The 27,155-nt window shown below is 39.7% G+C and overlaps 1 protein-coding gene across 1 annotated transcript; it reads left to right on the top strand.

Moving 5' to 3' along the window:
• Window positions 1–58: 58 nt before the first annotated feature.
• LOC135476446 (uncharacterized) lies at window positions 59–21,530 on the top strand. Its single transcript, XM_064756474.1, has 20 exons — window positions 59–256; window positions 4,983–5,054; window positions 8,041–8,239; window positions 8,945–9,054; window positions 12,234–12,365; window positions 12,983–13,120; window positions 13,472–13,542; window positions 13,744–13,908; window positions 14,036–14,228; window positions 14,520–14,616; window positions 15,102–15,168; window positions 15,393–15,560; window positions 15,869–15,958; window positions 16,163–16,238; window positions 16,896–16,966; window positions 18,144–18,242; window positions 19,165–19,238; window positions 19,696–19,850; window positions 20,258–20,350; window positions 20,877–21,530. Exons 1-20 carry the CDS (start codon window positions 122–124, stop codon window positions 20,961–20,963), a joined length of 2,292 nt encoding a protein of 763 aa, XP_064612544.1. The 5' UTR covers window positions 59–121; the 3' UTR covers window positions 20,964–21,530.
• Window positions 21,531–27,155: the final 5,625 nt, after the last annotated feature.

The raw sequence follows: 27,155 nt of genomic DNA, 5'->3' as shown, positions 1-27,155 counted from the left end.
CACAGATCCGGCATGAGGTGCAGAACATCTCTGTTAGGAGATCTGGGGTCAAAGGTTACTCAGCTGACAGCCGATCGGAAATGTGTCGTTGAGTTACTGTTTAAATTCAAACTTTTACAACATGGGGAATCTGATGGCCACAGAGGACCAGTCTGATGGGACTGATAAAGACAATCAAGGAGCTAGTTACCATGGACTGCGGCGCAATTCAGGCAAAGTGAAGGTTGACACAACGGGCTTGGTGAAATTATTTGAGGTGCAGTTTTCGTCAGTAGTTGATGCACTGGAAATTTCTCGTTTAGTTTTGTATAATGCTTGCAATTCTCAACGATTTTGAATAATGAGAAAATTCTTAGAGGCATTTTTGGTCACTAATACACAAGCTGTCATCATTTAGTTGACACATTTCACCATGTTTTACAGTCGTTCAATTTCATGCCATTGTTTATTTATTTATTGGATTGGTGTTTTACGCCGTATTCGAGAATATTTCATTTATATGAGGGCGGCCAGCATTATGGTGGGAGGAAACCAGGCAGAGCCCGGGGGAAACACACGACCATCTGCAGGTTGCTGCCAGACCTTCCCACTTACATCATGCCATTGTAAATAACAGTATAAGTTACATCATACAGCTCATACTCCTTACACTGCATGTGCCGCTCTCTTTGCTCACTTTACGCCTTGCCACCACTAGATGAGCATGACCTGTGGAGGCTGTGCAACCCATGTAGGCTTAACCTCACCACTGCCGTCCTCGGGCAAAACTATTTAATCAGCGTTCATCAATAACATTGTTTCAGGTGTCGGCCAGAATCATGTTGTGCTTAATTTAGATAAAGAGAATGTATGTGTATCAGTAAGTAATACAAACACAGGTTGAAACAGAACTTGTTGATTCTGACCTCATTTCTTGCCTCATCAATGTGACCCCATTGACCGTGGTGTTGTTCTGTTAAAAATTTGCTAGCGATGGCAGTGATGTAAAGCAAACACAGAGAGCGTATTATAGTCATAATATAAGATGAAACTGAAACTGCACTGACCCAAGGCATCTTATCACTAATGCACATCCAGGGATCAGGAAGAGTAAATCTGCCTTGTCACATACAGTAGGTGAGATACAATTACATATTTTGTCCCAGATTGCTGTGGATTAATTGATGATGAAATACATCAATATTTTTCAGCCATCTTCACTACATAGAGTGGTTCCTTCAATGATAGTTAAATAGTAATAGATAACAGGATGAGCTGTCTTTGTGCTTATCAGTGAAACTGATCATGTGCCTAGGACTTGGGGTGCAATATTATTGTAGCCATGTGGACCAGGGCCCTTATACAGACACCCATGTCTACGGCATTTTCTGCACAGCCTCACTACCCTTGAACAGTTAAGTGCTACAACCCAGCTACTACTGCTTTGACATTACATGGATACAAATGTTGGGTGATTGCAGATATTTTATTCCTTTAATCCTGCAGCCATGGTCGTGCGGGAATAAATGTACGTTACTACCTTTCTGTCAGCAACAAATCTGTATCCCTTTAAGTCAGCAGGTTAAGAGTAGTGATTTATTCAGGGCACTGATATTTTTTGTGCCCTTACATAAATGTGATCACTCTCATACATGTAAAAGTTAATTAATCTTCCTGAGTACATGGTTGAAATAATAACACTCAAATAATACTTAAATAATAATTTGTTTTGCATGATTGTATTTAAACTCTGTCGAATGTGTAAGGCAATATTTTTGGGCAGTATCACTGTGCATTTCATTCCTGATTCTCTGTATATTTTCTCGCAGAATCAGGTGTGATAATTGAACTGACAAACAAGACAAATTGATTAGTTTTGATAACGTTTTCATGATTCAAGGACTTAAATTAAAATTAACATATTATTTTAGCCATCTTTTCAGAATACAGTGTACTTGCTTTGCACTGAATTCTTCTTTGTTCTAAGTGAATACTTATGCTGAAAGCTGTACAGCATGTTTAACTTATTATCGTATTTATTTTCTGCCTACACTATTCAGAGTGAACTTTTCCTTCTTAAAATATAATTGTTAACCATGAAAATGGCTTATATTGGTGTTACATACCTGATATCAGGTATGTGTTTAAGTCGCACAGAGGGTTGAGGTTTGAATTGTGTTAGCCAATGTTATACAGATCTAATGCTCCGTGACTGGTTTGTGTATATCCATGTACTATATATGTGTACAGAGTCTCTGGGAGACAGAGGAATTGACACACCCATTAAGAACTAGGCCATAGCACTGGTTTGACCCAGATTACCTCTGCAGTTAAGTTTGTCAGGTTTGTCATGTCTGTGTCTAATCTCACAGGGATCGGAGATTATTTCTGACTGGAACTAATTCAAAAGAGTGCATAAAAACAGCTACATCAATGTTATGTGCACAGTGGTGTATCAAATTTTCGCTTCATGGTATCTTTCTGGTACTACATTTTGGAAATACTGTATTTCATTTAAAGTTGGGCTTGTAAAAATGCCGTTTCAGAAGTACATAAAGACCATAAAACAATACTTATAATGTCAACAACGGCTTTTGTGATAAAAAATAATATCAAACTTCACCAAAAAACTCAGGCATGGGTACAATGTAACACCCCTATCATTCAGTCATTTGTACAATATGAGGCCCCAATCAGTCAGACGTGTGTACAGTAACATCCCAGTCATTTAGATATGTCAACAATAGGACACCCAAGTCATTCAGACGTGCACAGCATGACACCTTAATCATTCAGGCATCTGTACAGAATGCCCCAGTCATTAAGACATGTGGTCAATGTGACACTCATTCATTCAGACAATGTGTGATTAATTTATTTATTTGATTGGAGTTTTATGCCGTACTCTAGAATATTTCACTTATACAATGGCGACCATTATGGTGGGAGGAAACCGGGCAGAGCCCGATGAAAACCCACAACCATATGCAGGTTGCTGCCAGACCTTCCCACGTACGGCCAGAGAGGAAGTGTACAATATGACACTCCAGTCATTCAGACATGTTCAATATGACATTACAGTCATTCAGACATGTACAGTATGACACTGAATCATTCAGACGTGTAGACTACAACATGACACCCCAAATGTTCAGACTTATACAATGACACCCCAATCAATCAAACGTGTGCAATATGACACAACAATCATTCAGACGCATACAATGTGTGACACCCCAATCATTGAGACAGGTGTTCAGTATGACACTGCAATCATTCATACGCATGCACAGTGTGACACTGCAATCATTCAGACGCATGCACAGTGTGACGCTGCAATCATTCAGACGCATGCACAGTGTGACACTCTAATCACTCGGGCAGGTGCAGCAATCTGCGGATGGTTGTGGGTATTTATCCCATCATAATGCTGTTCACCGTCACATAAGTGAAATATTCTTGAGTGTTTTATAAAATCCAAATTAAATACATCTTAGATGGCCTAATAAGGTGGATTAATCAATCAAGCAAAATGTGTCACTTGAAAAAAAGCTAAACTTTAGGTGAAATACAGCAACTGTTCATGTTTACTTCATTAGTGAATAGGTAGCGGTACTTTGCGGATCTGGATAAATCAGAAAATCATTTGTGAGTGCACCCTGGCTAACAAAGTCGTTAAACTTGAGGTAAATTTTTATATTTACAAAATGGTTATCTCTGTAGATAAACTTTTTTAGGTCCACCGGCCAAAACGTACACACATGCACCCTTAATTTTGAACCATGGCACGTAGCAGGTACTCGTGTGTAGTTTCTTGTTTTTTGACTCGTGCCAATGTGGAGATAAATCCTAATTATTCATTATGGGATTATCGTATATTTGTTTATTGGATTGGTGTTTTACGACGTACTCAAGAATATTTCACTTGATCGACGACGGTCAACATTATGGTGGAAGGAAACTGAGCAGAGCCCGGGGGAAACCCACGACCATCCGCAGGTTGTTGGCAGACCTTCTCATGACGGCCAGCATTATGGTGGGAGGAAATCGGGCAGATTCATGTAAATACTGCCTTCTCCATTAAAACTATGACCTTAATTATAATGTATTACCACCTTGACCCATGGTTAAGTTCTTTTCCAAGGTCGAATTCATATTCAGTATGTTTTAACTCTTCCATGAACTGTGACTTTGAAAGATTCAACATATGCTGTCTGAATTAGAAGCCAGGCATTTGTGAATATCTTCTGACTGATTGGCCTGTACTACTGCCTGGTGTTTGACCTCACATTCTTTACTACATTTCCAATATTTCACAATGATGTCTCCTAGTAGCAGTAGCTGGTCCTAATTTCTAGTGCTGCCTCAATGAAACACCATGCCAAGGACATAAAGCATCATAGATTGAAATGTTTGGTCATTCAGTCATTTTGAAGAGCTCATAATTAAAATGATGACATGTAAATGATTGATTGTTGTATTTTGTCCATTTCCATAATGTTTTACATGATAAAAAAGGAACACAAGTCATATACATTTTACACAGTGACCTTTGAATCAGATTGGATGAACTCAGATTTTGTCAAGGTCTTCACTCCGAATATCTCGTAATATGAAACAGTTTGACCCCTGCCTCCCTTGACACCTTTGTATCAAGTCACATTGTATCAACATCAGCCCGGCCAAGAGGCCAGAGAAATACCAAGATTGCCAATGTCAGAGTCTTTTATGTATGTACGACATGACTTGGTCTTGAACCTGGGTCTGTTGATTCGGAATAAAAGACACTCTAAACTCTCAGCCAGTGCTCGTCAACACATTTTGTGGATTATTGGATCACTGGGTGTCTTTGTCTAACATATTATTGTGAAATTCTAGTAGCTGTTTTTCTATTGCCCTGTATAACCTGTACTGGCTCTATGACACCTAAATAAGCTTAATTTAGTGAATTTATTTTGTATGTTATGTTTATTTATTATTTATTTATTTGCCTTTTTTCACAGAAACTTGAATCCACAGCTACTGGAGAGGACAAATCTGATGACTCAACACATTTGTCCAAAACTACGTTTGAGGTGAGTAAAATGATTTGATGGGTGGATGGATTGATGAATTGCCATGGTGTCATTCCGGTTACATTTGCAGTCATATTTGAGAGTCTTCTCGTGTGTGCAATTTATTAAGTGAATAAATGAATGATTTTGGCTTAACACCACCTCAGCAATTATTCACATATATCGCAGTGAGAACATGTTAAATGGGTTTGAGGAAAATTGTGGGGTGCTTGTATATTAGGTTAAATTCTATGTCTTCCTTACTTTGTCCAGTGGGATATCTTACTTTGTCTAGTGGAGTATCTTACTTTGTCTAGTGGGATATCTTACTTTGTCCAGTGGGATATCTTACTTTGTCTAGTGGAGTATCTTACTTTGTCTAGTGGGATATCTTACTTTATCCAGTGGGATATCTTACTTTGTCTAGTGGAGTATCTTACTTTGTCTACTGGGATATCTTACTTTGTCTAGTGGGATATCTTACTTTGTCTGGTGGAGTGTCTTACTTTGTCTAGTGGAGTATCTTACTTTGTCTAGTTGGATATTTTACTTTGTATAGTGGGGTATCTTACTTTGTCCAGTGGGGTATCTTACTTTGTCCAGTGGAGTACGTTGCTTTGGAGTGGAGTATCTCTAATTTACTGCTATCAGGCTGTTGGCCAATCAGAATGACATATTTAAATCTGTTTCCTCCACTAATAAACCTGACTGCCATCGGATTCACCTCCAAAAAGTGTAGTTTTTGAGGCAAATAAATGTCCAAAAATATTACTTTTTGTTCTGAAACTTAATAGGATATCATAATCATCCTACCTTCCAAACAACCCTTAAGACATCGGTCTAAGATCAAACAAACTCCCAGAATAAGACAAAATGTGCAATAAGTCATTGGCAAAGTTTTAGATACCGTCCCTTCTCAGTAATTACAGACACTCGCTAACTGAGACACACTGAAAGTAAGCCGGTAGATCAGAGAAGTCTCCCGTAAAGTGCTCACAGCGGATGATATTGGCATGCCAGCTGGAGTATAGATCTTCTTGGCCGATAAAGCCTTCCTTTCCCAACAGCTTATACACGGCAACTTACCATATCATTTTTCAGTATACATGCTGGTTTATAAAGTTAAAAAAAAAATAAAAGTATGGATGGTGTTATACCATCAAATAAATAAATAAAATAATTGCTGAAGAGGCTCTTTATTCCCCTGTGTTTTATCCGCCAATAATCCTGACAACTGCCTGCTAAGTTAACGAGAGCTAGACTTAACTTTGGCGTTAAATCCCACTCAGATAAATAAGTGGTGGGATGTGATGAAAATGTAGTGGCTTTTTGATGTACATGTATATACAGTGCATCCTGAACCACATTCCACCATACTGGTGGCTCAGATATACATGTATATACGGTGTATCCTGAACCACATTCCATCATGCTGCTGGCTCAGATATACATGTATATACAATGTATCCTGAACCACATTCCACTATGTTGCTGGCTCAGATATACATGTATATACAATGTATCCTGAACCACATTCCACCATGTTGCTGGCTCAGATATACATGTATATACAGTGTATCCTGAACCACATTCCACCATGTTGCTGGCTCAGATATTTATGTATATACAGTGTATCCTGAACCACATTCCACCATGCTGGTGGCTCAGATATACATTTATATACAGTGTATCCTGAACCACATTTCACCATGATGACGGCTCAGATATACATGTATATACAGTGTATCCTGAACCACATTCCACCATGCTGCTGGCTCAGATATTTATGTATATACAGTGTATCCTGAACCACATTCCATCATACTGGTGGCTCAGATATACATGTATATACAATGTATCCTGAACCACATTCCATCATGCTGCTGGCTCAGATATTTATGTATATACAGTGTATCCTGAACCACATTCCATCATACTGGTGGCTCAGATATACATGTATATACAGTGTATCCTGAACCACATTCCACCATGTTGCTGGCTCAGATATACATGTATATACAGTGTATCCTGAACCATATTCCATCATGCTGCTGGCTCAGATATACATGTATATACAGTGTATCCGGAACCACATTCCACCATGTTGCTGGCTCAGATATACATGTATATACAGTGTATCCTGAACCACATTCCACCATGTTGCTGGCTCAGATATACATGTATATACAGTGTATCCTGAACCACATTCCACCATGCTGGTGGCTCAGATGTACATGTATATACAGTGTATCCTGAACCACATTCCATCATGCTGCTGGCTCAGATATTTATGTATATACAGTGTATCCTGAACCACATTTCACCATGATGACGGCTCAGATATACATGTATATACAGTGTATCCTGAACCACATTCCACCATGTTGCTGGCTCAGATATACATGTATATACAGTGTATCCTGAACCATATTCCATCATGCTGCTGGCTCAGATATACATGTATATACAGCGTATCCTGAACCACATTCCACCATGTTGCTGGCTCAGATATACATGTATATACAGTGTATCCTGAACCACATTCCACCATGCTGGTGGCTCAGATATACATGTATATACAGTGTATCCTGAACCACATTCCACCATGATGACGGCTCAGATATATTTGTGACCGTTTTAAATTTGGCATAATTAAACTGATGGATATTCTGATTTAAATGTGAGATTTAATTTTAAATCTTCCCCATCTATTGGTATGTTAAAATATGCTTGGTGCCATACCGAACAGTTTGTTGTCTTTTTGTTACATATGTTGCACATGTACTTATATGTACGCGTGGATATCTGTCAGCATTTTGAGAATTTTGAGAATGTGTTAGTTAAATTCTTTCAGAAGGTGTTTGTTTCTTTGAGAACGCATTTGTTTCCGTCAGATTGAATGCATTTGTTTTCTTCAGATTGAATGCATTTTTTTTCATTCAGGATGCATTTGTTTCCTTCAGACTGAATACGTTTGTTGCTTTCAGAATGCATTTCTTTCTTTCAGAATGCATTTGAGGGGCCTCTGGAGAGATTCGGACAGCTACTATTCTTACAGCTTGTCCATGGACACACAGAAAAGGAGCGCCTCAGCCAGCACCATTTTGTCAAGTCAGGGAAAGAAGTGCTTCGTTTGAATGAAGAGTCATTAAAAAAATATTATTTTGCATTGTTCTCAGCGAGTAAGGATCACTTAACAAAAGCAGGTGAGGTTCTATATGTTCAGTGCCTTTGTTAAAATTAACAGCGCTTTCGCTGTTTGTGGAGCCTTTGTGACAGTTAGTTTATCAGTGACACAAGTGTGGTCATTTGGGCAGTCTACAAACATTGTCTGTCTTCACATCACATAGGGAAGTTTGTCTCTGACTTGCCATTGGTCTGGGGTTTACACTCTGCCCTCCGGTTTCTTCGGTCCATAAAAATGTCTGTCATTGTATATTTATTTGCTTTACTCTGTACTGAAGAATATTTCACGTATACTATGTGACGGCCAGCTTTATGGCGGGACAAAAACTGGCAGTGCCCAGGGGAAACCCACACACCATCCGAAGGTTTGCTGGCAGACATTCCCACATGACGAGAGAAGTAGCTAACATCAGCTGGACTTGAACTCGTACTGATTGCATTGGTATGAGGCTTCTGGATGATTGTGCTGTGCTAGCATGTTAACTATGGATTACCAAACTGTGCATTGTATACAGGAAAAAAACTCTTGAGAATAGCTTTGAGCAACAGTCACATAGATAAATAAATCAAGGTTTGTTAATGACTGCTTGTTTCCTTTGGATTTTACTCGGATTTCATGAACCATAAATTTGACGTTTAGCATACATGTAGAACGAAAATATTCTATGGTACAATGTAGTATGCAAATAAAATAAGTAAATGTGTGATTTTCTTTTGTGTTGTAGAAGCTCTTGAGATGGTGAAGTGCTGCTATACCTTAACTCTTACAGCCTCTAAAATCCAACCTCCTACTGGTGATGAGGACATAGTGTTTGAATCTCTGGTCAACAGTATGGTTAGTATCCTTGTTATTGTACACATTTGTATCTGGTGTCATATTGTACTGATTTGTATCTGGTGTCATATTGTACACATTTGTATCTGGTGTCATATTGTACTGATTTGTATCTGGTGTCATATTGTACGTGTTTGTATCTGGTGTCATATTGTACATGTCTGAATGATTTGGGTGTATTGTACACATCTGAATGACTGCTGTGTCATGTTGAATTATTGGGAGTCATTTTGTACACATGTATGAATGATTGGGGTGTCATATTGTACACATGTTTGAATGATTGGAGTGTCATATTGTACTTGTCTGAATGATTGAAGTGTCATTGTACACATCTGAATGATTGGGGTGTCATGTTGTAAATGTTTGAATTATTGGGGTGTCATATTGTACACATGTATGAATGATTGTGGTGTCATATTGTACACATATCTGAATGATATGGGTGTCATATTATACACATGTCTGAAAGATAGGAGTGTGATATTGTACACATGTCTGAATGATAGTGGTGTCATATAGTACATACACCTGAATAACTGGTATGTCATATTGTTCACATCTGAATGATGGGAGTGTCACGTTGTACACATGTCTGTATGATTGGGGTGTCATATTGTAAACATGTCTGAATGATTAGGGTATCATATTGTAAACATGTCTGAATGATTGGGGTGTCATATTGTAAACATGTCTGAATGATTGGAGCGTTTTGTTGTAAATATGTCTTAATGATTGGGGTGTCCTATTGTACACATTTATGAATGATTTGGGCGTTATGTTGTACACGTCTGAATGATTGGGATGCCATAATGTACACGTCTGAATGACTGGAGTGTCACATTGTACATATGTCTGAATGATAGAGGTGTCATATTGTACACCTGTCGTATGTTGTTGCACACATGTCTGAATGATAAAGGTGTCATATTGTTCACCTGTCATATGTTATTGCACACGTCTGAATGATGGAGGTGTCATATTGTACACCTGTCATGTTATTGTACACATGTCTGAAAGATAGAGGTGTCATATTGTACACCTGTCACATGTTTATGTGCACATGTCTGAGTGATAGAGGTGTCATATTGTACACCTGTCATATCTTATGGTACACCTGTCATATGTTATTGTGCACATATTTGAGTGATAGAGGTGTCATATTGTACACCTGTCATATGTTATTGTACACCTGTCATATGTTATTGTACACATGTCTGAATGATGGAGGTGTCATATTGTACATCTGTCATGTTATTGTACACATGTCTGAGTGATAGAGGTGTCATATTGTACACCTGTCAAATGTTTATGTGCACATGTCTGAGTGATAGAGGTGTCATATTGTACACCTGTCATATGTTATGGTACACCTGTCATATGTTATTGTACACATGTCTGAGTGATAGAGGTGTCATATTGTACACCTGTCATATGTTATTGTGCACATGTCATATGTTATTGTACACATGTCTGAATGATGGAGGTGTCATATTGTACACCTGTCATGTTATTGTACACATGTCTGAGTGATAGAGGTGTCTCATTGTACACCTGTTGTATGTTATTCCACACATCTGAACAACGGACGTGTCATGCAAGTGTTCATGTTATCATAGCAAGCCTGATAAAATTATAGTGCTTTTGCAGAATAGTCGCAGAATGATGGCAGACTGGTCGCAGACATGAGTGCATGATTGCATGATTGATGGTCTTTGCTCAGTATTTATTATTTTTTGAAGCGTATTTGGTATTATCATTCTGATATTTCCATCAGTATAGTGAAATTTGGGAAAGTGATGTCAGGTGGGGAATTTTTTGAATGCGCAGAAGCACAGGCTTGGTCCATTGATGGATGATAATTATTTGTTCACGACCTATGTCACTGGCTTTGCTCATTAACTGCTGACGCTCACGGCATGTTCGGCATGTTGGACAAATCCTCTGCCTCTGAAATGAAGTAAGAGTCAGAAATGGTTGTTAATCATAACTGACAACCAAATCAGCAAGCCTGCCTATACTATTTTTAACATAAATTTCTAAACCTGGCATGCCTGGCTATTACTTTTTTGTGAACGCTCCACCTTGTGTGTACTGGTATATATAACACTTTTATATCTGCCACGTGTATATTCCTTTATACTGCCATGTGCTGTTAATTGCTCAGAGCCAAATGACAGAGTATATTTTTATATAAGTGATGTGTCTGTGGCCATTGATCCAGGACAAGCACAGCTGCTACCAGCTAGAAAGGGCCAGAAGGTTGTTTGTCACTTTACAAGGAATAATGGACAAGCATTGCATCATGAAAAGCGTTCTCATCTCAGTATTAAATAACACTGACTATCAGATGCTCTTATTTACTTGTGGTTTTTTCTGCCTTTTTTTTCCAATATGAAAAAGTGTATGTGACTTAAGGACGCTTTGCTCATTTACTGTTATTGCTGGAGTCAAGACGTTGTTATTGACACGGTGTATTCCTACACCAAGGACTTTTGTGATGTTGACACAATGTACTGCTGCACTTAAACGCTTCTTATTGACAGTATATTGCTGCACTTTTCGTTGACAAAGTGTATTGATGCACTCCAGCACTGCGTGTTGACAGTGTATTGCTGCACTTCTCGTTGACAAAGCGTATTGATGCACTCCAGCACTTCGTGTTGACACTGTATTGCTGAACTCAAGGACTTAGTGTTGACTCAGTGTATTTCAGCATGCAAGCACTTCATGTGGACACACTGTATTGCTGTGCTGTAGTGACACAGTGTTCTGACTTGTGAGAAAGTTATCTCAGTCCTAAGAGAAACACAGGCTCAATATTTAAAAATATTGCAGAATAAACCTTACATAATGCTGTTGACAGTGTAGAAATTCCAGACAGGTATTTACAGGTTATTAAAGTTTAGAAGTTTTTAAAATATTTGACTTTTAAAGTACAGTAGGTAAGAAACTGGTCTCTCATTGGGTTATAGGCTGCAGCACCTCGGGTAGTTTCTCAGGAAAATGCACCTGACAGAGGACATTGCCAGGTTTACTCAGTGCACTTTCCTTCCCTCATTACACCTGACCACTTTTGCGTCAGTGGAATATTCTGTTATATGGTTAACCGCCCATGAAATAATAGATAAGTCTGCATATGTATATGGTTGTGATTTCTCGTGGTTGTTTCTCTACAGTTTGGCAGTCAGAGCACCTTGACCTTGGAAGCTCTGTCTACCTGGATGTCTTGGAACAGCCCTCACCTGTATACTGGCACACACACCTGGCTGCTGTCTGTCCTTCAGGGGGCGAGGATGCCTTCAGAACTGGTAAAAAGTCAAAGATTTATTACCAGTGTTGATGTATGCGCTTAATGTTAGTAGGAAAGATAAACTACATTTTATTAAATAACTTAAAATTTTCCTCCCAAAAAATCATCAGAAAATATAACTGAATCTGACCTTTCTTTGGTATAGTAACAATCTGCCTTCTGAATAAACCTGTAAAAGACCTCTCCAAGATCAATGGCTAGAATGAGAAAAAATGGGCAACTTTTATCATGTATTAAAAATTAGGTCATTTAAATAGAGTAATAATGAGGTATATTGGAGTCTATACCTAGGGCTGTGCCCAAGGTTTGTATTGTACATTTTGTCAAGTTTTCTGTCTTCTGTTTCATCATTGAATTTGGTTTGGATGTGAGGCAATAACCCATATAGTGTTATCACTGCGCTTATGAAAAAAACAAGAAAAAAAGGCCATGCTGGCTTCCTCTCTGGCGTATGTGGGAAGATCTGTAGCAACCTGCGGATGATTAAGCGTAATCCCCTTCATAATGCTTGGCCGCGGTCTTATAAAGTTAAATAATTTTGAGTTCGCTGTAAAACACCAATCAAATATATAAACCCTGTGTTTTAATTCTTGTCACACTTGGATGTTTCCCCAGGACATTGCAGATGTGCCTCACCTGGACTGTATTAAGCAAGGAACTCAGCTGATTACCATGCCTATGTGTGGACCATCTCTACATCGCTTCCTGCATGTTACCTGCAACAGGAAGATCAAACCCCCACCCCTAGCTCCAGTAACCACCTGCTGAACACCTACCTCCTGGTCTCCTATCAGGTATTCACATCACACCACAGTACAGCAGGAAGATCAAACCCCCACCCCTAGCTACAATAACCACCTGGTGAACACCTACCTCCTGGTCTCCTTCAGGTATTCACATCACACCACAGTACAGCAGGAAGATCAAACCTCCACCCTAGCTCCAATAACCACCTGCTGAATACCTACCTCCTGGTCTCCTATCAGGTATTTCACATAACACCACAGTACAGCAGGAAGATCAAACCTCCACCCCTAGCTCCAATAACCACCTGCTGAACACCTACCTTTTGGTCTCATATCAGGTATTCACATAACACCACAGTACAGCAGGAAGATCAACCCCCCACCCCCAGCTCCTGTAAGCACCTGGCTGAACACCTACCTCCTGGTCTGGTATCAGGTATTCACATAACACCACAGTACAGTAGGAAGATCAGACCCCCACCCCCAGCTCCAGTAACCCCCTTCTGAACAACTTCCTCCTGGTCTGGTATCAGGTATTCACAGCACACCACAGTACAGCAGGAAGATCAAACCCCACCCCTAGCTCCTGTAACCACCTGGTGAACACCCTACCTCCTGGTCTGGTATCAGGTATTCACATAACACCACAGTACAGCAGGAAGATCAAACCCCCACCCCTAGCTCCAGTAACCACCTGGTGAACACCTACCTTTTTGGTCTCATATCAGGTATTCACATAACACCACAGTACAGCAGGAAGATCAAACCCCCACCCCCAGCTCCTGTAAGCACCTGGTGAACACCTACCTCCTGCTCTCCTATCAGGTATTTACATCACACCACAGTACAGCAGGAAGATCAAACCTCCACCCCTAGCTCCAATAACCACCTGCTGAACACCTACCTTTTGGTCTCATATCAGGTATTCACATAACACCACAGTACAGCAGGAAAAATCAAACCCCCACCCCAGCTCCTGTAACCACCTGCTGAACACCTACCTCCTGGTCTCCTATCAGGTATTTACATCACACCACAGTACAGCAGAAAAATCAAAACCCCCACCCCAGCTCCTGTACCACCTGCTGAACACCTACCTCCTGGTCTCCTATCAGGTATTTACATCACACCACAGTACAGCAGGAAGATCAAACCTCCACCCCTAGCTCCAATAACCACCTGCTGAACACCTACCTCCTGGTTTGGTATCAGGTGTTTACGTCACACCACAGTACAGCAGGAAGATCAATCCCCCACCCCTAGCTCCTGCAACCACCTGCTGAACACCTACCTCCTGGTCTCCTATCAGGTATTCACATAACACCACAGTACAGCAGGAAGATCAAACCCCCACCCCTAGCTACAATAACCACCTGCTGAACACCTACCTCCTGGTCTCCTATCAGGTATTCACATCACACCACAGTACAGCAGGAAGATCAAACCTCCACCCTAGCTCCAATAACCACCTGCTTGAATACCTACCTCCTGGTCTCCTATCAGGTATTCACATAACACCACAGTACAGCAGGAAGATCAAACCCCCACCCCTAGCTCCAGTAACCACCTGCTGAACCCCTGCCTTCTGGTCTGGTATCAGGTATTCACATAACACCACAGTACAGCAGGAAGATCAAACCCCCACCCCTAGCTCCTGTAACCACCTGCTGAACACCTACCTTTTGGTCTCATATCAGGTATTCACATAACACCACAGTACAGCAGGAAGATCAAACCCCCACCCCTAGCTCCAGTAACCACCTGCTGAATACCTACCTCCTGGTCTCCTATCAGGTATTCACATAACACCACAGTACAGCAGGAAGATCAAACCCCCACCCCTAGCTCCAGTAACCACCTGCTGAATACCTACCTCCTGGTCTCCTATCAGGTATTCACATAACACCACAGTACAGCAGGAAGATCAAACCCCCACCCCTAGCTCCAGTAACCACCTGCTGAATACCTACCTCCTGGTCTCCTATCAGGTATTCACATAACACCACAGTACAGCAGGAAGATCAAACCCCCACCCCTAGCTCCAGTAACCACCTGGTGAACACCTACCTTTTGGTCTCATATCAGGTATTCACATCACACCACAGTACAGCAGGAAGATCAAACCCCCACCCCTAGCTCCAGTAACCACCTGCTGAACACCTACCTTTTGGTCTCATATCAGGTATTCACATCACACCACAGTACAGCAGGAAGATCAAACCTCCACCCCTAGCTCCAATAACCACCTGCTGAACACCTACCTCCTGGTCTCCTATCAGGTATTCACATCACACCACAGTACAGCAGGAAGATCAAACCCCCACCCCTAGCTCCAATAACCAACCACCTGCTGAACACCTACCTCCTGGTCTCCTATCAGGTATTCACATAACACCACAGTACAGCAGGAAGATCAAACCCCCACCCCTAGCTCCAGTAACCACCTGGTGAACACCTACCTTTTGGTCTCATATCAGGTATTCACATCACACCACAGTACAGCAGGAAGATCAAACCCCCACCCCTAGCTCCAGTAACCAACCACCTGCTGAACACCTACCTCCTGGTCTCCTATCAGGTATTCACATAACACCACAGTACAGCAGGAAGATCAAACCTCCACCCCTAGCTCCTGTAACCACCTGCTGAACCCCTGCCTTCTGGTCTGGTATCAGGTATTCACATCACACCACAGTACAGCACAGTTAGCTCCAATAACCACCTGCTGAATACCTACCTCCTGGTCTCATATCAGGTATTCACATAACACCACAGTACAGCAGGAAGATCAAACCCCCACCCCTAGCTCCAGTAACCACCTGCTGAACCCCTGCCTTCTGGTCTGGTATCAGGTATTCACATCACACCACAGTACAGCACAGTTAGCTCCAATAACCACCTACTGAACACCTACCTCCTGGTCTCCTATCAGGTATTCACATAACACCACAGTACAGCAGGAAGATCAAACCCCCACCCCTAGCTCCAGTAACCACCTGCTGAACACCTACCTCCTGGTCTGGTATCAGGTATTCACATGACACCACAGTACAGCAGGAAGATCAAACCCCACCCCTAGCTCCTGTAACCACCTGCTGAACACCTACCTCCTGGTCTCCTATCAGGTATTCACATAACACCACAGTACAGCAGGAAGATCAAACCCCCACCCCTAGCTCCAGTAACCACCTGCTGAACACCTACCTCCTGGTCTCATATCAGGTATTCACATAACACCACAGTACAGCAGGAAGATCAAACCTCCACCCCTAGCTCCAATAACCACCTGCTGAACCCCTGCCTTCTGGTCTGGTATCAGGTATTCACATCACACCACAGTACTGTAGTGTGATGTGAATACCTGTTAGGAGAGCAGTAGGAGGGTGTTCACCAGGTGCTTACAGGAGCTGGGGGTGGGGGTTTGATCTTCCAGATATCAATACGCGTCTCTAATCCTCCTTAAAGATGTTATGCTACAATCAATTTTTGACATAACAGTGGCTCAAAGACCTGCTTTACCCTAGCGCCTTCTCAAGGGATTAAAGGCTATATACGCTTCCCCACTGAAATGATTTGTATTAAACACAACAATCAAGCACATGTCAATGATTTGTGTGATTGGAGGAATTGGAATTGCTTGGAGTATGCATGTGCCATTGGACTTCATCATACACTTGACAATCAGTCTGACTTAAGACTGCATACAAAACAGTAATAGCTAGATTTGAACATGTGACCATCAAAAAACGATGCTATTTTCCATTGAAAATTGTATTTTTCAGGCTCATTTGTCTCAGTTTCAAAGCTGGAGTCTGTTGTACAGTAGCAATGATCATGGCCTGTCCGCCAACAGGTATGTGACCACTACCATCGCTATCTCTCAACCATGCATACATCCACTTCGGGAGCGGTAGAGCCAGGGTCAATCCTGGATCAAGTCACACCTAAGCCCTTAAAAGAGGAAGTTGTAACTTCCTCGCTTGGCGTTCAGCATGAAGGGGGTAGTGCAACGACTGGTTGACCCGTATCAGTATGATGGCTTGGGCAGGGTGGCTTACTTGCCTTCGGTAAGCGTCTCATTGAAGCAGCACTAAATGAAAGAGCTTTGGAAATCCGTCCTGTGACAAGGAGGCATATTCCATGCACTCTAATGATTCCTTCATCGTTATATGACTGAAAAAATTATTAAGTATGACGTTAAACCCCAAGCACTCACTCACTCGCTCATCCATGCATACATGTACATGTACTTATGTTTAGAGAAGAAAAGCAGGATTCAATGCAATGGACCCCCTACCTGTTGCTCCATGTACTGGTTGCAAGGGCCTGCGTGCTAGCACAGCACAATGACGTAGGAAACTGTTATCAATGTGGCCGCTTAGGCTGGCTTCATTGCTGGATGTATATGATAAGGCTCAAGTCCAGCTCTTACTGGCTTCATCTCTGGCTGTATGTCGGAAGGTCTGGCAACAACCTGATGATGGGTGTCTGTTTCCCCTGGAGTCTGTGGGGTTTCCTCCCACCATAATGCTAGCGGCCATCGTGTAAGTAAAATATTCCTGAGTACGGCGTAGAACACCAGTCAGATAAAATAAATCAAAATTTTACAATTAGTCTTGATGATGGCAGAATCATAGAGGAAATATTGAATATAAGTTACATGGTCATCGGGGGCAGTCAATGAATGTAATAAAGGGATGGGGAATTACATGTACAGTGAATGACCTAAAGTTTCAGGTATGACTAAGTCACACATTTTCCCTATTTCTCAGAGACCTGTTGATCTTAGAAAGGTGTTTTGAGGTTTGTTTGCTTGTTGCGTTTTCCTAAATAAAATTTAAAATTTCAGCATCAAAAGTGGTCTTTTATGACATTTATTTGCTTGTAAGAATGCACTTTTTTGACTGACATTTTAGGTCATTTAATGTACATGCCTTGATGTTATGAAAGTGTGACACTGCTTTTAATATACACGTCTTCAATAATTAGTTCTTCTTCTCATGTTCCATAAATGGGTTTTTGTTTTTCAGGTTTTCATATCACGTGACCTCATACCATGGTCCATCTGTGATGCTGATTGCGTTTGAAGGGAATCATGTTTACTGTGTGGCCTCGGACACAGAGTGGAGGTTTGTCAGGGGCTCAAATTTCTTAAATCTGTAGCAGGAGACATAATGTTGGCTCATTTGGCTGAAGTGTTCTTTTGCTGTTGTTGATTGGTCACTGACCAATGACTCAGTTACAGCAGTAAATCTTACTCAGTGGCATAGTGGATCTTGTACTTTTTTATTTGATTGGAGTTTTATGCCAAATTCAAGAATATTTTACTTATACGATTGCAGTCAGCATTATGGTGGGAGTAAGCTGAGCAGAGCCCGAGGAAAACTCATTGCCATCCTCAGGTTTCTGGGAAACCTTACTTTGTAAGACTGAAGAAGCCAGCATTAGCCAGGTTTGAACTCCCAGCAATCGCATTGGTGAGAGGCTCCTGGGTCATTGTGCTGCGCTACCACACTAACCACTGGACAAGGAAGAGTGTTAAATTGCTAATTTCCAAAATCATAGCATTTAAGAGTGTCAGACTATTCTGGCCAAAACGAATGTGACACACATTGTAGAAAGACTGTTTAATACTTTAGCTGTTGAAACAGCAAGTTGATTTTATGCATAACATAGGAACCAGATTAAATAGATTAATTTTGACTAGTCGAGTTCGAGTGGAATTTATGCACCTTTTTAATTTGATTTTGGAGACAAATCTGTATTGGTTGGGTTGGTGAGGACTGCACAGATAGGATAGGGTAATTTTTATTATTACTGTACATAGAATAATGCTGTCAGAAAGTAAACACCTTGTAAACATGCGAAAAGGTGGAAGAATTAGCGTAGTACAGAACAACCAGCTGTCGTTTGACATTTACAGACACTGATGGCAAAGCTAGCGGTAAACAGGGAGGACCTTATGCTGAATTGTTTTTTGAAGATCTTTCCAGTTGTGTGACATCTGTGTATATTACATATATGATTGCCCATCCTGGTTTCCTTCTGTAGGGAGGATGGCTCTGTGTTTGGAGGTGCAGATTGTCAGCTTATTCAGGTGTCCCCTTCGTATAGGGTGATCCAAGGTAAGTGAAACTACTTAAAGTACACAGGTGAATCTAGACAAATTTTAACAGGATATGCTTATGACTGTAGATTTTGTTGTCTGGGTCAACAAGAGATACCTTGGTGGTATTAAAATTTTATTAATTACGATAGAAATTATTTGGCTGTACTGAAGACAGTACATTTGTAGTTTTTATGTATTTGTTTATTTACCGGTGGCCAACATTATGCTGGAGGAAAACACAGAACCGCAGGGTTACTTGCAGACCTTCCCACAAGTGACCGGCATGAAACTTTAGAAAGTTTTAGTAATTATGACAAATATGCTTTTCAGTATAAATTGAATAGCAAGTTGATTTTATGTGGAAAATAAGAAATGCAAATAGAATTCTTTTTTAGTTCTTCCACCCATCTGTGTTAGTCTTTGATCTTAATGTAATCTGAATACAACAAGTGACAGTGTGTTTTTACCTGTAGTGGGTGCAGGGCTGTTCCTGTGGAATGAGAAATCACGAGACAAACGGCGAGGTATCCAGATTGGCAAAGACAGCAAGACTCCGCCGATCTTCATCCCACGGGATTTTGACACCGTACAACACTACGGGGTCGACTGCAGGCTACACAGTATTGAGGTATGAAAGACATCGTCAGTCAGCTGTTTCGTTTAGTTTTTATTGTTATCCCATTGACATATTGTGCTGAAGGGGCACCATGTTTGCCCATCTGTCCGTATAATTCCAATAGACATGAGAGAAGCTTAACAGAATTAAAATAAAGATTTTATGGTTTGTATACAGATTCATACTGAGATGAACTGGTTTCCAAATTAAAATATGGCTGTTAAAATGTGTTCAAATTTCTGGTTTCCATGACAACCAACTGGAAACAGTTACACAAAGAAATCTGTCAGTGCAAGTGCTTTTTAAGATGTTATAAGGCAACAAGCAAAAAAAAAAAAAAACCAAATGGAGTGGAAGACAGGCAGAAAAATTTGATCATACAGCCTGATAAATGATCAGTATGTTGTTGTTGTCCTCAGGTGTGGAGTGTGGGAAACCAAGCTACTAAGCTGGCTCAGATGAAACAAAAACAGTGGGAAAAGAAGGAAGTGGAGAAATCAAGGCAACAGAAGGTTAGATGTGTGTTATCTGACTTCGTTGGTCTAGCTGTTCAAAATTCTAAGCATTTGTTGATTTTGAATCTCAGAGGAATGGATTTGGTACATTATGATCTTAGGTCTATGGCGAAAGTTTGTAAGCTCAAGTTCTCAAAAGTTTCTTTTTGAAACGAAATTGTATAGGTTATAACACCATAATGTGGATTTACAGGGAAATTAAGGAAAAAATGATTAAGGAAATTTTTGCAAAAGTGGTTCACAGTGTATATAATTACCATGGCAACTAGTAGTGGAGGCATTATATCACAAATGTTCTGTGAAACTTGAATTTACTTGTTTGAAGAACCAGATGCAATATGTATACAACAACATTATTTTCATTGATGCTTTGAAAAGAACTACTTATCTGATACAAGTACCTAACTGTAAACGCGATGCTGTTTCTCCGCATCACTTGTCAATGTATCTTTATGACTCCAATTAATGTCCTCTCAAGGGATGTAGAAAAAGGTTTCAATGCATTTTTTTTTTTTCATCACAGCTTCGTTTGGATCCGAACTGGGAAGAGAATCCGGACAAAGCCATTTTAGAATGGGGAGGGATACATACCAGCCATGCAAGGAGATAACCAACCAAATCATGCATCTTAAGGTGTGAATGCAAGCAGAACAATTTTAGAATGGGAAGGAATTCATACCAACCATGTTCAAAAATAGCCAACAGATCAACTGTATTGTGAAGCAGTCTTGCTACCTGTAAGTGGCATTTAAATTTTAATAAGAGGTGTCCGTAACAGGAACAAGACCATTTTTTTGCGTGGATGACTTACGATGTTTCTATGTTGATACCACATGTAACATCACTGATGGATAACAACTTCTTTGTATTGTATTTTAAGTAAGATTTCCATGCATATTTGTCAGAAACTGGCATGTAGCAGTTAAAAAAAACTTAGACTAGGGAGGAACACATTTCAGAAATACTTAGAAATGTAGTCGTCCAGCTTCAGCCAAGAAAGACAACTCTTTGCTAACCAATGTAACCAAAGAGACACCTTGTTGTCATGGTTACTATCTTATCAGGACAATCAACTCCTACATGATGATCCGCATCACACCTGTGCATGTTATCAGGAAGATTGATTTAGTATGATTAACAAATTCACGTGGAGAGTTCACATCTAAGCATCTAGTCCGACATTCGTGTACGTCTAGTTAACCATACAGTCCAAGTTCATGAACAACGCTTGTCAGCCATCTTGGAGTAAAGTTCCTATACTAGCCCATGTCATTGCTGCAAGGTGCTCTTTGTAGCCTGCTGATGAAGTGCAAACGCTCTGTGGATAGACCACAGGTGATTGAGCTGAAGGTCAGGTGATTGAGCTAGAGGTCAGGTGATTGAGCTGGAGGTCAGGTGATTGAGCTGGTGGCCAGGAGATGGGCGTCAGTTAGTCATATGTTAGGCATCACAGGAGTCAGTTTTCGAAGCCATACAACTGTACATGCCTCCACAAAATTTTTAGATCTGGAATTTTTTCAACTGACCATTGTATTTCAAAAAATAACTTTTAGCTTGGAAATGACTATAAAAGAGCAAAAGGACATGACTGTCGACTGTTATATTTTGTGTAAGTACAATGTACTGTCTTCTTTTTTATTTTTTTGATTGATTGGTGTTTTACGCCGCACTCAAGAATATTTCACTTATATTAGGCAACCAGCATTATGGTGGGAGGAAACCGGGCACAGCTTGTGGGAAACCCACATACATCTGCAGGTTGCTGGTAGACCTTCCCACGTCTTATTTTTTAGAATTGTTGCATACATGTATTAGTATAAGTGTGAACAATGTTGATGTTGATCTGTATTTCACATCACTAGTTTCTTTTGAGAAAAAAAAACCCTCTCAGATTTGTGTGATATATTATTTAGCGTTTCTTCCCAACCATAAAACATGCCACAAATTGTTCTATGCCGTGATTTATTAACCTCTGTCCTCTTAAAGTTATCTGTTGAATTAAGTTTATTTTGGACATTATGGAAGCATTTTACACAGACCTGAAATGTATCAGTGAAAACGGGGAACTAGTACATGTTACTTGTTTGGAATATATTATAATACATTTGTTCACAAAATTACGACCAGATCAAAGATATTTGAAATTCGCGAACAATCCGGTGATTTAACTACATTGTACAGCTGTGGTGTTCTCAGAAATGGCTGTTTGCTTATTTAAGGGTTTGTTTGTGAAAACTGTGAAGTCCTTTGGCAACTAAGTTATGATTTGTGTTAAGTATTTCTGTGTTATATTATTTTTGTGGGAACTAAGACTATGGCATGGCATGGCATTGATACCAAGCTTTGAAATTTGATTAAGGGATATAAAAAATTGATTGTGCATGCATGTAGCCATATTGTTTTGGGGATTCTTTAGTAGGCTGCAAATGTACCGTACTTTTCCCAAAAATTGTTGTCAGTTCATGAGAATTTGCACGATCTACCCTAATTCCACAACCTTTTCGCATATGAAATAGCAACTTTCAATGCAATTTATGCACTTTTTTAATTTGATTTTGAAGACAAAACTACATTGGTTGGATTGGCCAATATCAGGGCTTCACAAAAAGTACAATTTTATCAGTCTACACAGAAAAATGTCTTTAGAATATGCTTGAATAAAACACCTTGCAAACATGTGAAGAGGTTAAAGAATTACAGTATGCAGAAGTATTTGTTTTAAACAATGTGAATTAATTCATTGACCTGTTCGTCTGAAATTTTTGCCTTCAAGTGTGAATGAGAAAGAATATAGGGCTTCTGATTCCAGTGCCATATTGCAATTACCTGAGTAGAGCAAAATTATAATTTAAATGTGATTATCACCACTATTTAACTCGAGATATTAAGTTGTGTATAAAGAAAATGGGAAAATGTTCGACATTGTACATTGTTAGTTATCACTTGTCTATAATATTTTTGTACATCATTGTATTTGTCTGTCAGGTTTCATGTGGTACAATGCATTATAGTATAATGGTATGTATAAATATATATATAATAGTATATAATGTGGTATAGTTGTCTTTAAAGGAGGCCATACCAGAGATTTTTTGGCAAAAAGTCCATATTCGCTAATCAAATCAAATTTTCTGTATTTACCAAGAATAGCTCAAATTATTACCTTTCAGTAAAGACTCCTAAATGTACCTGTGTGATTTATACAAGTGTTTAAAGGATTTTAAAGTTTGAAGAAGTTGTTATGCAATCTGCTTTTTCGATTTTAAAACTTTATTACATATTTGATTGGTGCCATGTGCACAGAAGAGGCCATGTGCACAGAATGATGTTTTGTGAAATGTAACTATTTGGTCTAACAGTATTCTAAAATAACACGAGAATTATATTTGTGCTGATTGATATAAATTTCTGGTAGAGCCTCTTTAAGCAGAGGCGTGATATGGTTCCAGAAGAAAGCATGACACTAAGGATTTTCCATATGTTGAAAGTTTTCTGTGCAAGTAAGACTTCAAACTATACACTGAATGAAAACTGCTACTGAATGTCGTCAAAAAAACACATTTTCATCTTCACATTCAATTTTTTTTGGGAAAAATAGGTAGAGGTAATGATGTTTTTTATCTTACCAAATGTTGAAGGTAAATATGGGGTGATGTGGTGAGAGGTGATATACATGTATGGAGAACAAAGAAGCTTATGTTAAAGTTTTATTTGAATTTATGCAATGTGTATTATGGGCCATAGAACTAAGAAAAGATGCTTAATAGTCATTTACCATGGTAGCCTACTTTAGAACTTTTTTTCATATTTCTCTGCCAAAGAACAAAAAAAAAAAAAATTAAAAATTAAAAAAAAAAAACATGGCCATTTACCATAAAACTAATTGTGATGGAACAACATCGTTTTAAATTTTGCGAGATGACGTTCTTTTGATAGCAGAAACCGTCTCTGAACGAGTCACATGAAAATGAAAACATGTCTCTTTGGGGTATATTTTATCGAACAATTGGTTAACAAGACATTGCGTTAAATTTATGGTGAATTGTTGCTTATTCTTCTACTTGTGACATGCCAGGATATTAGATGTCCAAGAAATTTTGTTGTTTCACCTTACTAGTATACATGTCCCCATTATACGTACTGGGTAGCAGCATTTATACACGTAATTTGTAATAAGTATAAAAGCTATAGATACCGGTACTTCTAATCTGACAAGTACAAGTATTGAGTACTTCAGAAGTACAGTTATATTGAGGTTGTTTATGCTAAGCCTATATATATGTACTTATGACAATACAACATATGTGTATTTCTTTGAAATATTTACTGGCTATGGATATAAGATTGGTCTTGTTTTTGTTTTGCTTGGAGTTAAATATACAGGTAGTTTTGTGTTAGTTTGGTTATTTGATAACAGGTTCTGTGTCATTGCCGACATATTCACGCACATTAGCTGCCTCACTTGAACAACATTCTCAAGTTACCAGATAGTAAGTCTCATCCAATTACGGTGTAAAGACACCAAGTTAACCAGTACTTAATACAACTTTTGATGCTGAGTGAGTGCAGAATTTGTGCCGCATAACATGGAAATTGGAAATTCAGCCCCCCCCCCCCCCCCCAAAAAAATACAGAGCCAAACATAACATTTGTAATTTGTAGTCAAGACATATTCTTTTCAGGGCAATATTCTTCTGTGGTTTGACTGATACCTTGTTTTTCTTTTAATAATAAAAATATTTCAGTTCATTGGTCAGTTAAGCCTTCTCAAAGTGTTTCAGTGGCTCTTAGGATTTGTGGGGCCTGGCGACAGTAAGTGCATGGCTAACTGCTGAATGACAAGTTTGCACAGTCTAGTGTTTGTTGAAGACCACTTGTCCTCCATCAATACGGTATGAATATCTTGACATCATATAGTTCACGAGTACCTTGCCAAAGGTCGGCGGTTTACCCTGGGCACTCCAGTTTCCTCCACCCATAAACTCACTGCCATTGTCTACATGCACACATCAGTCCTGAGTGTGGCAATGAATGACCACGGCACCCGTTATTGTGGAAGGAAACTGGGCAGAGCCCGGGGTAAACTCACTACCATCCGCAGGTTGCTGGCAGACCTTCCCACTGTAGAGGATGCCAGCATGAGCTGGACGAACTCACAGCAAGTGCACTAACCAAATGAGCCACAGAGGCCCCCATAAGATTTTGTTTGTATGTATGTCTCTGTGTGTGTATGTATGTATGCTTGGGTTTTAATGTTGTACTTAATTTTTCAGTCATATGACGAGGAGTGAGTGTACAGATACTGTGTTTTCTCCATGCTGCCAAAGTAGTGCTGCCACTGAAATGTCATGCTGAAGACACCAGACATGACACCCCACCCAGTCATATGATACTGACACCAGGCCAATCAGTCCTGTTTCCCTGTTCTATCAACCTCTTAGTGCTGAGCACCAAGAGAGGCAGCATAGCAAACTGTGAAGAGTATTAAACCAAAACAAAGGAGAAACGCATATTGGTCATTGAATCCACTATATATTTACTTTGTTTTACATTTTTACACGGCCACAAAGCACCGATGTTAAGCAGTTATATAACCGATTACTAAAGTTTCTCATTCTTGTGCAGAGATCTTTGAGAAATAATGATCACAATTTCTAAGAGTTTGGCACCACAAACCTTTTCCCTATATATGTCCCCTTACCATTAGTATCATAGACTATCAATACATGCAATCTAATCTTGACTTCTGGGCACCTGGCCTGTTCTTTTCTAGATGGAGGTCCTGAATAAAACAATTTTCTTATATTATTATTTCAGCTGGACAAGAGATACAAGCAAATGTCTTGCTTGGAATCTTCATTACAAAACAGTGTATGCATGCACAACTGTCACCTTTAAAGCAGTAAATGTCTTCTTTAAAGCAGTAAATGAAATTCTGCAACAAAGCAGACAAGAAACCTTGTGTATTCATAAACATGCCTACATCTGCACAAGTTTTGATAGTAGCTATTTATTTATTTGATTGGTGTTTTACGCCGTACTCAATAATATTTCACTTATACGATGGCGGCCAGCATTGTGCTGGGAGGAAACCGGGCAAAGCCCGGGAGAAACCCACGACCATCCGCAGGCTGCTGCAGACCTTCCCACGTACAGTTTTCATAGTGCACCAAGATACTGGACGAGGTGTTTTCATCACAGTGAAATAACATGTACGTAATTAATATGTACACATACCTGTACCCACAGCTAAATACATGTATACAATCCATTAACGAGACATCCTGATATGTATTAAGTTACGAGACAGTCACGATAATGAATAGGTGGTTGAATAATTCAATATCCCTGAAAATGGCGTTTAGATATACTGTACGTGTTTGCCCTATTGTTCTCATTTTTAGAGGCCAATAAAAGTTGGAAAAACATTACATCTATTGCTGAACTTTGCCCATAAGGGTATAATCGTGCCTGCTAAACCAACCCCAAAAACAACCTTGCTATAAAGCTGAGCAGAACTCTCAGCACAAGACAAAATGAGCAACTTACTGTGAATCTTCAACATTTTTGACCTCTACAGATCTTTTTTTTTGAGTGGAAATTGTGCATACAATTATCATGAAAATGAAACCAAAAATGTTTGTGTCACTTAAAATGCAAACTTCATAAAACTGTGGAGATTATTTCTGTACACCCCATAGTTCTTTCAGAATGTTTCAAAATATTGGTCGCAGTGAAGGTTGAAAAGGGTGAAGAATTAGGGTAAATAAGTCAAATTTTTATCCTAAATACATTATATACA

Source organism: Liolophura sinensis, chromosome 10, assembly GCF_032854445.1.
Source record: "Liolophura sinensis isolate JHLJ2023 chromosome 10, CUHK_Ljap_v2, whole genome shotgun sequence".
NCBI lineage: Eukaryota > Metazoa > Mollusca > Polyplacophora > Chitonida > Chitonidae > Liolophura > Liolophura sinensis.
Note: the sequence above shows the minus strand (reverse complement) of the source record. Positions and strands in the feature narration are given on the sequence as shown.

Coding starts and splice junctions, on each gene's coding strand:
- LOC135476446 (XM_064756474.1), top strand. CDS start 122: ATGGGGAATCTGATGGCCACAGAGGACCAGTCTGATGGGACTGATAAA. Junction 13,121..13,471: donor AACCCCCACCCCTAGCTCCA/GTAACCACCTGC, acceptor ATAACACCACAG/TACAGCAGGAAGATCAACCC. Junction 16,967..18,143: donor CATGGCCTGTCCGCCAACAG/GTATGTGACCAC, acceptor TTTGTTTTTCAG/GTTTTCATATCACGTGACCT.